Source organism: Cryptomeria japonica, chromosome 9 (assembly GCF_030272615.1).
Source record: "Cryptomeria japonica chromosome 9, Sugi_1.0, whole genome shotgun sequence".
In the NCBI taxonomy this organism is placed as follows: Eukaryota; Viridiplantae; Streptophyta; class Pinopsida; order Cupressales; family Cupressaceae; genus Cryptomeria; species Cryptomeria japonica.
In genome coordinates this window covers 317,560,237-317,573,890 of record NC_081413.1, presented here as the reverse complement: position 1 = coordinate 317,573,890, position 13,654 = coordinate 317,560,237, and the positions used below count along the sequence as shown (strand labels likewise).

At 37.1% G+C, this 13,654-nt stretch overlaps 1 protein-coding gene across 1 annotated transcript in view; it reads left to right on the top strand.

The window, feature by feature from the left end:
- The window catches only part of LOC131029756 (dnaJ homolog subfamily C GRV2), a 191,220-nt gene that overhangs the window by 111,713 nt on the left and 65,853 nt on the right, over nucleotides 1-13,654 (top strand). The window contains exon 10 of the mRNA XM_057960403.2: nucleotides 5,324-5,464. Within this exon, the coding sequence (XP_057816386.2) occupies nucleotides 5,324-5,464 (141 nt within the window). The remainder of the gene's footprint in view (nucleotides 1-5,323; nucleotides 5,465-13,654) is intronic.

Here is a 13,654-nt window from a genome sequence, read left to right as displayed (position 1 = left end):
AAACCAATCATTTTGGCAAGGTTAAGATTGCATCTTTAGGTAAAAACGGAAAATGGGTTTGGGTAAATGTTAAACAGTTTCGAGGCATCCTAAAACGTAGGGCAGCACGTTTAAAATGGGAACAGTCTAGGAAAATACTTTCACAAAAAGGGATTAAGATGGGCCTCAGTCACAAGTGCAGCTCATTCAAATCCCCAATACAGGCAGGTGGAAAAAGTGGGTTTAAAGTTAGGCAAGATTTGGATGATTCTGGCATATATAGTCCCACTTCCACTCCTCTTGGTCTTCTAGTTTATATGTGCAAGAATTGTTAAAGGCCAAGAGGAGATTGGAGATCTTGGAAGTCAAAGAGCAGATTTGGGAAAATAAAATACATGTAGTAACAACAACAAATCACTCTTTGACAGACAGTAATAATTTTTAAAGGAGCAAGTAGCAATGCTACAAAAGGCTCTCTCAGTAGGCAAGCGAGAATGGCAAGAGATGAAAGATGCTTGGCAATGTATGAAAGTATTAGCAGAAGAAAACAGAGGCAAAGAGGTGATAAACTATAAAGCCTCGCAACTTGAAGGGAAATCACATCATCAGGCGAACTATCAAGCAATGAACGAAGAGACAAAGGGAAGTCTGCCAAAGGCACCCAAAACACAAACCCAAATGAATGGCAGGTCAGCTAATGGAGAGAAAGCAACAAACACACAGGCTGGTAGGATGCAAGAGAAAGAGTTTAAAGAAAGACAAGATAGAGAAGCCAACTTAATTATTAAAGGCGTGAAAGAGTATGGGGTAAAGGAATGCACTCTCGACCTTGGAAGTGACTTCCTTAGTGACATGGTGATGTGGCAAGGTAAAATTTGTCAAGCATGGAGGGTGGGCAAGATTTGTGACAATAGGGTTAGGCCCATAAAAGTCATCTTATCTGATGTGTGTGACAAGCATATTCGTTTAAGCAAAAAACAACTTTTGAGGGGTTCCCGTTTCTTCTTTGATGAAGATTTATCTGCTAGGCAGCAAGAGTACAAAAGAGAAGAATTGGCAAAAGTTAGAGCAGCAAGAGATGAAGGAAAAAGGGCATGGTTATACAAGGGCAAAGTTGTTATTGCATGTTTTGGTCCTCATTCTAAAACAGGACAGCAAGCTGGCAGCAAAGTTATAGCAACAAATTCCTTGGCAGAGAGTAGAGGTGCAAGGTCATCATGGGCAAATGTGGTTGAAGACCCAAATTTGGGTCCTACATGTCAATATGAATAGCAATCAGTGCCTACCCAGGATTCCTTAAGTTTGGTTTGTTGCAATTGCAGAGGTTATCCGTGGAGACGGGGACCTGGGTTAGGGCCTATTGCGGAGGGGAGAGACATCATTTGTCTCACTGAGACACATGAACACGAAGGGTGTATGACCCCTTTGTTTAAGGGTTACTCGAAGATGGTGGTTTGGAACAAGGCAATAGGAAATGGCAAAGGTCATGGAGGTATAATGGTTTTAGTGAAAGAAAGAGAAGGTCGTCTAATTCAGCTAGAAAGAGAAGACACAAGCAAACAATATTTATGGTGTAAAATCTCTGAAAATGGAAACCTCATTAGGATTGCAGCGTGTTATTTTGCCCCACAAGCCTCAAAAACATACAAAAACTATGGTTTGGACCACAAAGATCCCTTTGCTGCCTTGAAAAAAGACATTGCAATTTATGCTCAGCAAGGCGAGATCCTCCTTGTAGGAGATTTTAATGCTAGGACTGCAAGTGAGCAAGCTTGCATGCTTTGCAGTAAAGATGATTGCAATCCTCTATGGCTCATGGAAGTCAAAGACCATCAGTGGACAAGAGTATTTGAAGACAAAAGCTGCAATCACTTTGGGGAAGAAATACTTACTATTTGTGGTGCTTTTGATTTGATCATTTGCAACGGTGTAATTAGATGGGCAAAATTTGGTAATTTCACCTGTAATACCTACAATGGGGTAAGTGTTGTGGATTATGCAATTTGTTCTCATAGCCTATGTGAGAAAATGGAGGTAATGATAGTCGGTAAACAACTCTGGGACTTAAAATCTGACCATAGGCCGATCTATTTAAGCTTTTCATGGGCAGATCAAAAGTGTCAAGAGGTGAAAACTCAGCATTCTTCAAATAAAGGCAGAATTCTTTTAACCCAAAACAACTGCAATATTTTCAAGGTTGCGCTTGAGAGACTTGTTAGGAAGGTGAAAATCCCGTTCCATGGTCTCCATAGCCATGAACTCACAAATCTAATCCATAGTGCACTGTTAGAGTGTAAAAGGGCCAAGAATAAATCTGAAACAAATTGTTTCCCAGTAAATGCTTGGTTTGACGAAGAATGTAAAATTGCAAGGAGGAATTTGAGAGATCCGCACAAGGAAGAGATCAACATAAAGGTTTACAAGCAGATTTTAAAACAGAAAAAAGCTGATTTTGTGCTCACAAGGCAAGAAGAATTAATTTTCCTTAGTAAAAATAACCCCAAGTCTTTTTGGAAGAAGCTGCAATCCAAGAAAATGCAAACTTAAAACAACATTACAGCTAAACAGTGGTTTGATCATGCTAAACAACTTTACGAGCAGGATGTTGGGGTGGAATCACCTCCGATTTTCAACATTAATTCAAATCTTTTTACAAAGCAGGAAATTGAAAGGGGTATAAAAAAGTTGGGTGTTGGAAAAGCAAAAGACTTGGTTGATCTTCAAGCGGAATATTTGAAGTGGGGTTTGAAATCTTTGGTGCTACACATTATGAAATTTTTTAACAACATCATACAACAGGGTTTTCCTAAAGATTGGACTACTAGTCTTGCCATTCCTCTTTTTAAGAGCAGAGATGTCAATAATCCCTCTAATTACAGGGCCATTATGATTAACCCTTTGTTTGCAAAGTTATTTGGCAGCATGATAGAGAATAGAATTAGCAAGTGGGCCGAAGAGAAGGGTAAGTAGGCAAAAGGGCAAGCTGGTTTCAGACCTAAGCATTTCACAGTTGATAATGGTATCACTTTGAGACATTTAATTGAAAAAAGATGGGAAGAGAAAAAAGAGATCTTTTGCTGTTTTGTTGATTTCAAAAAGGCTTTTGACATGGTTCCTAGGGTTAAACTTTGGAAAAGAATGGAAGATCTTGGGATTCCCATTCATCGTAGAGCAGCTGTCCATAGGCTTTATGAGGAGGTTAAAGTCAAAATCAGAACCTCTGATGGTCTTTCCGAAAGATTTAGAACCGATATCGGGGTCAAGCAAGGGTGTCCGTTATCTCCTACGTTGTTTGGTTTATACATTGACAAGTTGGAAGAGTGGTTAAACTCTCAGGATGGTGATGGTGTTCATCTGGGTGAATATGTGATAAAACTTTTGCTTTATGCGGATGACCTCATTCTTATTGCTAAAACAGCTCTTGGTTTGCAAGAGCATTTGTATGCTTTGGAGCACTTTTGCAGAACGGTCGGGATGCAAGTCAATATCAGCAAGACAAAAATCATGTTTTTTTCTAATAAGAGGAAACGAAACCAGCATAAGTTTTACTTTGATGGCAGTATTCTTGAAGAAGTTTCAGACTATAAATATCTTGGGATTGACTTCAACAAAAATCTAAATTGGGATGGTTGCAGGAAGAAGAAAATCCTATGTGGTTGGAAAGCTTGGTATGCTCTTCAGAACAGATGTAGAGAAGCGGAGCTTTGGGGTTGGAAGGCCTCCCAAACTCTTTTTGGGCTTTTAGTTCTTCCTGTTATTCTCTATGGTGGTGAATTATGGGCCAGTAACACTTTAGGTTCACAGTGGAAGCAGATCGAGCAAATCCAAAAGCGTTTGATAACAAGCAAGTTCAAGATTAAAAATACAGTTCCTTATGATATCATGTTGAGTGAGACTGGGGCTGCTCCTATTGAAGCTATTGCTATGGTTCGTCTCATTAGTTATCTCAAAAGAATTGGGCAAATGGAGGAAGGCAGATGGCCTAAAGCGGTTTTCAATGACACCTTGTGCAAAAGAAAGAAGACTTGGATGCAACAAAACATCAAATGGTTGAGTAAATGGAATATCTACCTAAGTTCGTGCCCCACACATAGTAAAGTGATAAAGGCTTTTGTTATGGATAAGTTTCACATGTGGGCTTGGGGTAATGAGTTAGCGAGAAAGAAAAAATATTGTATCACGGAGTTCAATCCTACTTTTGATCATCATCAAAAAGCTTATATAAGGGCTAATATTTCATGGAAAGCTAAGTGTATTATTGCTCAATTACAAACTAACTCTCATCAGCTCCGTAGTGAAACTAGTCGTTGGAAAAGACCAAAAGAAACTTGGGAGGAAAGAGTGTGTATTTTTTGCACATCTGGGAAAGTTGAAACCGAAAAACACTTCATTTTAGAGTGCGACGCCTTCAAAGATGTTAGGGACAAGTATAATAAATTATTGATTGAGGGATCTTGGTATGATTTTTTCAGTGAGGATTTTGTCGAGAGGTTGGGGCCACTTGTCAGGAGTTTACACAGAAAGCGGGCAGATTTGCAGAAATTGGTTAGATCTGATGTGCTGTCCCATAGACTTTGTTAAGTCTCGTGGACATTAAAATAATTTTCTTTCTTTCTTTCCTCTACTTTCTTAGTTGTCAATCTTATCCTTATCAGATAAATTGTTTGTAACTCTTATTTAAGGAGACTTTTGTTTCTTTGTTAATATCAAATTTATTGATAATCATTTTGTGTGTTTTTAATTATTTTAATGACAAAGGACAAGACATTACCGACCATCTGAAACATACATTACACAATGGCTAGATAACATAGTATATAACAATAACTGATACAAAAGGTAATCATCAAGACATGGACAGGAACAAATGGTCATGGTGCTTGCTCTTGGCTTGTATTGGTACTAACGTGTCACCCACCAATTGACCATCTATCTCATGCCAGCCTCTCCACCCATGATCATGGCGATACGTTTACCTCCACCCACAAATTCCATCAGCAGTATCTGTTTCCAAAATAACAATACAATAATAGTAATCGTTTGAATATCTGAAACAACTGAAACGTCATATTAAGTAACATTTTGTAGACAAATATTACATCAGAATTTTTCTAAGCATAAATGGTAAGGAGGTGGCTAAGTCATGCAGGAGTGGATATGACACAATAGTGAGTTCTCGAGTATGTTTTTCTATAAAATTTGAATGCAAATTCTATGAATTTCATATAATGAAGTTTCTCTTGTATGAATGTAATGAATATTATCTCACATAGGATTCTTGTATAATATTGAACCTTTTTCTCCTTGATTTTGCTAATGCAATGATTTTTCCTTAAATTACCAGGCCGGGGAGGCTGCATTGTCCATATTACACAGCATGGTTTCTGTCCACTCTGATTTGGATGATGCTGGAGAGATAGTAACACCTACCCCTCGAGGAAAGAGAATTTTGTCGAGTCCACGCTGCCTTCCGCATATAGCACAGGTGCAGTTATGGGTTTTCATTCCAAAATATTGTAATATAATTTCATGATTGAATTCTTGAGTACTGATTTTATCCTAGCTTATATATTTGATCTCTTCTGTGATTATATTGGACTTTTTTGCTTTATTCCTGTTTAGTAGTCTTGCTTGCATGATCCTTGAGAAAAGGGCACATTTCATTATTTCAATGTCTCTATTTATTTTTATTGTTCTGTTTGGAATTGTGGAACAGAAAATTGTTTGAAAAAACTGTGTACAAATGCCATGGTAGCTTAAAATTTAGGTGATCTGGAAAATTGTTTGGTGCCTTGTGCATATTCATATGATTATAGTTACTTGCTTCTTGGTGTTTGAAAATTCCTGTGAGTATTTTGATGTTCATATTTAATTAGTGATTAAAGGGGAATGTAGATGATTGTGGATAGAAGTTAGTTTTTTGTAAATTTATGTTTTCAATTTTCCTAATTAGTGATCATGGGGAATCTGCTTGATCATGAATAGAAGTTAGTTTTTGTAAATTTATGTTTTCACTTTTCTACATTTAAATTTTCATTATTTGGTGTGGCCACAAATGGCTTAATTTATTATTATTATTATTATTTTCTCAAAGAGGGGTAAATGCTTTTGACCCAGAGCTATGAACTTGTGAGATCACAAATGGAGGGCCTCATCCATAATATAATCAATCGACAATAACACCCCAATGGGGCTTGAACCTTGATGGCAAGAACAACAACACTATAACTTAACCATCACACCATGCCAACATCGGCAAATTTATAAGGACCAAGGGGATTTATTATTATTATTTTTAATTATGTCTTATAATTAATTTTTTTTCCTATTATATGGCTTATAATTATTTTATTTTAAATTCTTAACATATTGATTTTTTGTTGTCTTAATTTTTGATTTTTTTTTTTTTTAAATTGCTGAATTGAGGGTTTTATTAGACCCTCAACAGGAAACTGGGCATTACTTGGGCCTAGCTAGTGTTATGATAAATGAGGGTTTCATCCCCAATGAAACCACAAAGCAACTCTTTAAGCACAACAGCCCAGTAGGGGCACAACCTGTAAGTGCATAGGTCTAGTGGGTGGTTTAACCTAGGTTGTTGCAATAACATCACCACACTAATACCAACACACCATGCGTCTAATGGCAAAATTTTAGGATAGATTTAGGGCAAAACTTATAGAAGACATCAGGATAGGCTTGGTTTCTTAATATGGTTACATTCCACCATACCTCAAGGTGCCCCAATGCTGAAACATGGGGGCGAGTTTATGTAATGCGTTCCCACAAGTGCCACCACTATCTCTAGCTGTCCACATATCCACAAGGTGTCGTGCCCATTGGTATCTAACTTGGGTCTATATTGTGAAATTCTTTGTTCCCCACCACTAGACCTAAACATGTTGGGCTAATTTCTGAAACCTTTTAATATTCATGTTTCATTGGGTTTTAAAAATGGTTAATTTTTGAAATTTTAGCTATTAATTTTTATAATTTAATAAGATTATATTTTTTATTGATTATTTTAAAATTAATAGTTGAAGTTTAAATGCATTAAAAGTTTCATTTTTAGTTTGTGAATAACTTAAGATGGAAAACTATAAAAATTAAAATGAAAACAAAGTAAAATTATAATTTTGATAAATTTAAAAATTGAAGATGAAAATTAAGAATATTTTTCAAATTTTTAATTTGAATATTTGTAATTATAATTTTTTAAATTTATTGGAAAATTGTGAAATTCAACAAAAAATTATAATATCTATCTAGAAAATATTATTAGTTTGTTTGAATTATAATTGTTAGTTATCATTATATGCATTTTGGCATAATGATAAATAGGCATATGGACTCCAAGAAAGATAATAATATAATATTCATCCACTTTGGGAAAAATTTTGGAGAGAAGAAAAGGAAGCAATATAAAGCTCATTTAACGTAACATTTGTGATGAGCATTGGTGCAGCTGTTGTTCATGAATGAAAGCCCATTTGTTGGAGGGTATTGCTTATGGTGTGGACGTTTGGAACACAACAAAGGCAAATAAACATCTGATTAAAGAAATCAGATTTATTATTCAAGCAAGTAATCTGAATAAAGATTCTGAATGAAACAATCATGACAGTGCTATCTTCTGTTGGTGTTATTGGAGTTGGAAACAAGTCATAATTAATCCCTCCACTTCCAACAGTTTAAAATGCACTATTCATTCCACGACATTTATTTGACAATGATACTAGGGAGAAGATGGATGTTTCCACTGCCAAATTTTTACACCAAAGGCTTTTCATTATTTGAATTGGACGACCTGCCTTCTTTGATTGATGGTTTACAATGCTTCAGAAGTGTGCAAGATGATTGAATATATCACGATCATTTATTTTTATCGCTGGTTTTTTGTTTTGTATATCCGCTTGTCTGTTTTCATCGCCGGTCTTGGACTCGGATAATTGAATCCTTAGCAACAGCATCTAAATTCATGAAGAGGCGAATGTGACATTCGAACTATTCAGTTGTACGATCTTATATTGCATTTATGAAATGAGCCCACAAATAAAACAGAGTCATGTTTAAAGCAAATGGCAGAAGACAAGAGATCTGCGAAACTAGTAGCCCACTTGACTTAATTGTGCACATGCAAAACAACTTTTTAAACTCCTCTTGAATATTTATTGTTTTCGAGGAAGTCTTTAAAGAGAGGACATGGTTTCCATACAAAATGTCACCAATCGTGGAGAAGATTTTTGAGAGCTCTACAACTCGTTACTCTCCATGACCACCATTTTAGCCTCTGATCACCAACCTATGAGCCATTCCATTTGCTAGACTGTGCCGTTGAAGGGCACTCCTGCCTCCTTTGACCCAGAACATCCCTGCACAGAAGAGTTAAGGTAGATAATTGATAAATGTACGCCCGACATGCAAACTCAAGGCAAGACAGTAAGCTGGGTTGCTGTTGACATTTGAAGCATGAATTCAGCATTATTCTGCCATTGCCTTTCGTGGAAAATTACAGCATGAAAATGGAAGAGCAAGAACAAGAGCATGAGCATGTTAACCAACACAAAATGTTAATTTTAAGCAATTAGATGTTAATGTAACCAATTTGATTATAAATTGACTGTGTATAAACAGTAACAGCAATAAAACACAAGACACAAGAACAGTAACGGCAATAAAACACAAGACACAAGACACCAATACCCTGGGAAAACCTCCCTCTTGGAGGTGAAAAACCCAGCCTTAAGTATGATATGTATTATCTCAATTGTAGGTAATTACAACATAGCAGACTTATCTCAGATTGCTGTCGAAACAGCAAGTTGGCAAGGTAATGAAGGATGCAGCCCTAATCAACAGTAGATGACCAAAAGAGAAGATCAGCAGCAGATGACTACAATAGGCTGGAGCAGAATTTCAGAAGATCTTGACAACTTCGCCCAACAATATCCTTGACTGAATTCGCACAAGTGAAGAGTTCGCTAAATGTAGGAGAGCAGATTGTATTTGCTAAGAATGATTGTGTAAATGACTTCATCTTCAAGTGGATTATATATCATCCTTTTGGTGCTAAACATCCTCAAGTCGGCTTGCAAGATAATTAATTAATGTTTTGTTGTCATTATGCATTTTCCCACGTTAGGTATTTGGGTCCAGCCCAATTATCCTTTCCACGTTACATTTGAGCCCAGCCCAATAACATAGTTAATTGTATCTCACGTTACATTTGGGTCCAGTCCAATAACAAATTAATTGAGCATAAATTGAGATAATACACATGAATTTTAGTTGTCATTTGACAACATTAAAATTCGATAATCAGGTATCCGAACTTAGCTAACATTTTCAACACAAAGGGCCAGTGACAAGAACATTTATTAGTCCACGGTTATATAGAATTCTGGTAAACAATTTTTTATATGAGGATATAAGAGAATTTATTGGAACTTTTGCAATATACAATGCTGTAAAGATGGAGAGATATATAGAATTAAAATAGCAGATGCATTTTATTTATTCGCTTTTTCTTATATGGTATATGCTCGAGAAAGATGTATGGCTATTATATTTTTAATGTTGTTTATCTATCTTTATTTATTTTCTTTCATTTGTTAATATTAGATACATGTAGTGAAAGTTGGGAGTTGTCAAGGAGAAAAAAAGTCTTCCATTATCTATTAAAAAGGTCAACAATAAAGAACAACAATCTCTCTCTCTCTCTCTCTCTCTATATATATATATATATATATATATATCTTTCTTCCTCTTCTTTTTCTCACTCTTGGCTCATCTAGATCTCTTTCACTATCTCCCCCTCCCCCTCTCTATCTATATCTTATTATCTCTACCACTCTCTCTTATTCACTACCTCTATCTATAGCAATCCCTCTCCCCCTCTCTATCTATTGGGTTCTCTCTCCCTCTCTTTAATATCTCCTTATCTCTTTGTAATGTCCCTTTTCAAGATCACCCAATATTTTGCTCCAAAAATAGAATGATACCGCCTGTAACTTAATAATAGTTCTGATCTGATCTTGTCACTGGTCTGATCTCTATTATGGAACTGCCGTTATAGGTGCAGCTGCTTGGAATAATTATGTTATTACTCATATCGGGTCTGTTGTATATGAGGGTTTCTGGTGTTGTTCAATCTGATTCTCCTTTTATCTGCTCTGAGTAGGAACCATAATCCTTCCCTTATTTTTTCCATGTCCATCAAAAGACTTGTATATATATATATATATATATATATCCCTCAACAAGCCTCTTTACCCAACAGTCACCTCCCTTTGATTGGGTTGGCATTAATATTATAATTATTTATTTAGTGCTTAAGGCAAGGAAGTCGGCCTCTCTTAATTAATCCTTAGTTGGCTCATTCAACAGGAAACGATTCAGACGTGGCCACTGCTAAACCTTTCCAAGTCGGCCCTATGAATTTCAATACTTTTACATCTGAATTTTTTATCTATTAAGGCTACAGTTTGTTATTTATTTTGCCCTAGTCTTAGGTGGGGCATGACTGTCCACCCTTCCTGAGATAGCTTGTCCTCAAGCAATGAGAATTCCCAAAACAATCTTTGGAGTTTTGTGTTTCTTACTAAATGTGGTTGTCCCAATGTTTGCTTAATATCTCGGATATCTCTTTGCCTCAAAGCGAGGGTGATCTTAACAATATTTAAAATGAGGATTAGAGGCATGGCACAAATCTAGTTATTCACATCTTAAGAATATATCAAGTATGAACCAAACACGGAGCATACACATAAAACACGAAGTATACACATGAATATATACAAACACAGAGCATACACAAACACTCAAAGTATACACATGAATACATGCAAACACGGAGTATACAAACAAATACACATTTGTTGGATACCTTCCCTTTTTTGGAGCTAGAAAGTGGGCCTAACACCAATCCTTCTACTCCTAAGCCATTTCGAGCTAAAAAGTGGGCCTAACCCCAACCCTTTTGCTCTTATTCCAATTTGAGCCAGAAAGTGGGCCTAACCCCAATCTTTCCTCTCCTTTTCCAATCTGAGCCAGAACGTGGGCCTAACCCCAATCTTACTGCTCTTATTCTAATTCGAGATAGAAAGTGGGCCTAGCCCAAATCTTTCTGCTCCTATTCCAATCCAAGCCAGAAAGTGGGCCTAACCCCAATCTTTCTGCTCTTATTCTAATTCGAGCCAGAAAGTGGGCCTAACCCCAATCTTTCTGCCCATAATCCATTTCAAGCCAGTAAGTGGGCCTAACCCCATCTTTCTGCTCATCAAGAACTTAGTCATATTTTGATCCACAAACTGAATAATTACAGTAGTGCAACTCCAGTAAACTGGGGCTTCTCTTCATTATTTTGGCAATAAATGATCTCAACATTTATTCAGCAGCAACTTCTTTAAACATTTGGCAATTTGTTTGATCTATGAATGATCTCAAATTCATTGACCCATGAGCAGTTTCTTGATTTAGGTACCTCCTTTTCATAAGAATTTTAATTCTGGAAACTTGTATACGAACTCTTGGAGGGTGCACAGCAGCAGGTATGAACCGGCTATAGCCTCATGTGCAAATCCTATCCTTCTCCAAAAGCATGATAAGAGAGCCCATCTCCAAATCGACATTGAAACATAATTATCTTCTCAATTTTGTCTAAGGTTACAAATATTATGATAGTCCTTCAGTGCTTCTGTAAAGAGCCCAAATTATTATTTGCCAGGTGGACCAACATTAATGAGAGGAAGTATAATACTGAATTGCCCAACAAGATGTTACGACTACTGTAGTTGTATAGCACCAAATATTAAGTCAATCAAATAGTATTATTTCATGGCCCAACATGATAGTTGCTATATACTTTATGATACTAAACAGGGGAGCAGCTCCTAATAATCTCTTTGTATATGTTTTCAACTCCCATAAACATTCATAAATAAATCTTTGGTTTGTCTTCCTAAGACAATTAATCACCCAAGTCACTTAATCGCCCGGCACAGTCAGTAGAAGCACTGATAATATAAACAAGGAATGAATGCATGCATTATAATAGACGACCTGGAGATTATTTGCGTAGTCTTTTTAGCAACATGGAATCGATGAAGTCCTCCTCTCTTAATACATTTCTTGATATGAATCGGGCCACAGATTTAAATAGATTCGATAGCAATGTCGTGTCACAAAGGATGCTTGGTCTGAAGAATTTACAAGATTAGTAGTGACGTCTGAAAGATGCCAACCTCATGTGTTACTCCTAATATAATAATATATTCCAGAAGTGGCCAGACCTGTTGCTCGCAGTTTGCCCATTCTGTAATTTCTTACCGTTCTGCAATTATTCTGTATATCTGGTTTCCACAATCTTCGTGATAGGCCCAACTAGAGAATCTGGTTGATTTTTCCTCTTCCACCATAATCTCTCCTCAGGTTGGCAGGAACAGTGCTCTGATACTACTTGTAATGTCCCTTTTCAGGATCACCCAATATTTTGCTCCAAAAATAGAATAATACCGCCTGTAACTTAATAATAGTTCTGATATGATCTTGTCATTTGTCTGATCTCTATTTTCGAACTGCCGTTATAGGTGCTGTTGCTTGGAATAATTATGTTATTACTCAGATTGGGTCTGTTGTATACGAGGGTCTCTAATGTTGTTCAATTTGATTCTCCTTCTATCTGCTCTGAGTAGGAACCATAATCCTTCTCTTTTTTTTCCATGTCCATTAAAAGACTTGTTTATATATATCCCTCAACAAGCCTCTTTATCCAACGGTTGTTTGCCCTCTCGGGTAAACGGTTAAATGCAGAAAGTAAATGCACAGAACATAATGGAAATATATTAAATAACCAGCCTCTGTATTAATTCCACAGTCCATGTACAATAAGTGCTTATAACATTACATCTGACACGACTAACCTGATCCTACTTCGAAGAAAAGGTACACAATATATAATACCCGAAGGGGTGTGATGCAACCGTCGCGACTCCAACTACCTACCCGTCAGCCAACTAACTGACCGCCGTAACTCATTATTACCGACGACAACATAAATATAATATAACAACATAACGTAATGATTATTCCCGTCAACATCATCCCCCCCAAGAAAAGAAGTCGACTCCGACGACTTAATACAAAATAGAGATGAACGACAGAAACTACTGACGCCAGTCGGGCCCGGATCTTATACACTTGCTGCGTCCTCGCCTGAAAACCCTTTTCTGCTACCATCCGATGCTCAAGTGCGGATTTCACCAATATTGCTTCCTTTGCCATCATAGTCCTCCTGTGCCTAACCCAAACTTGTCTGCAAAACATGTTTTTCAGTCTCAGCTTCCACCAATTGCTACTCAATTGATACTATCTCCCTAGCCAATTTGTCCTCGATAGCCACCCGTGCTGCTCTCCCGGCATTCAACTCCTGGGTACGCTGAACTAAGTCTCACGAGACTATTGCCTCCAACCTGGTGGTCAGCTCCTCTCGAGCCCTCTGTGCATCCACCACGGCAACCTCACGTCCAGCCGAGACATACTCCGAGTTCCTCAAAGCATACCTATCCTGCCTGGAGGTGGCCACAATCCACTGGCACAAATGCTAGGAGACACCTCAAATCCTCCATCACACTCCCCAAAGGCTAAAAACTGAACTGAATAACTCCCTGGTGTCATA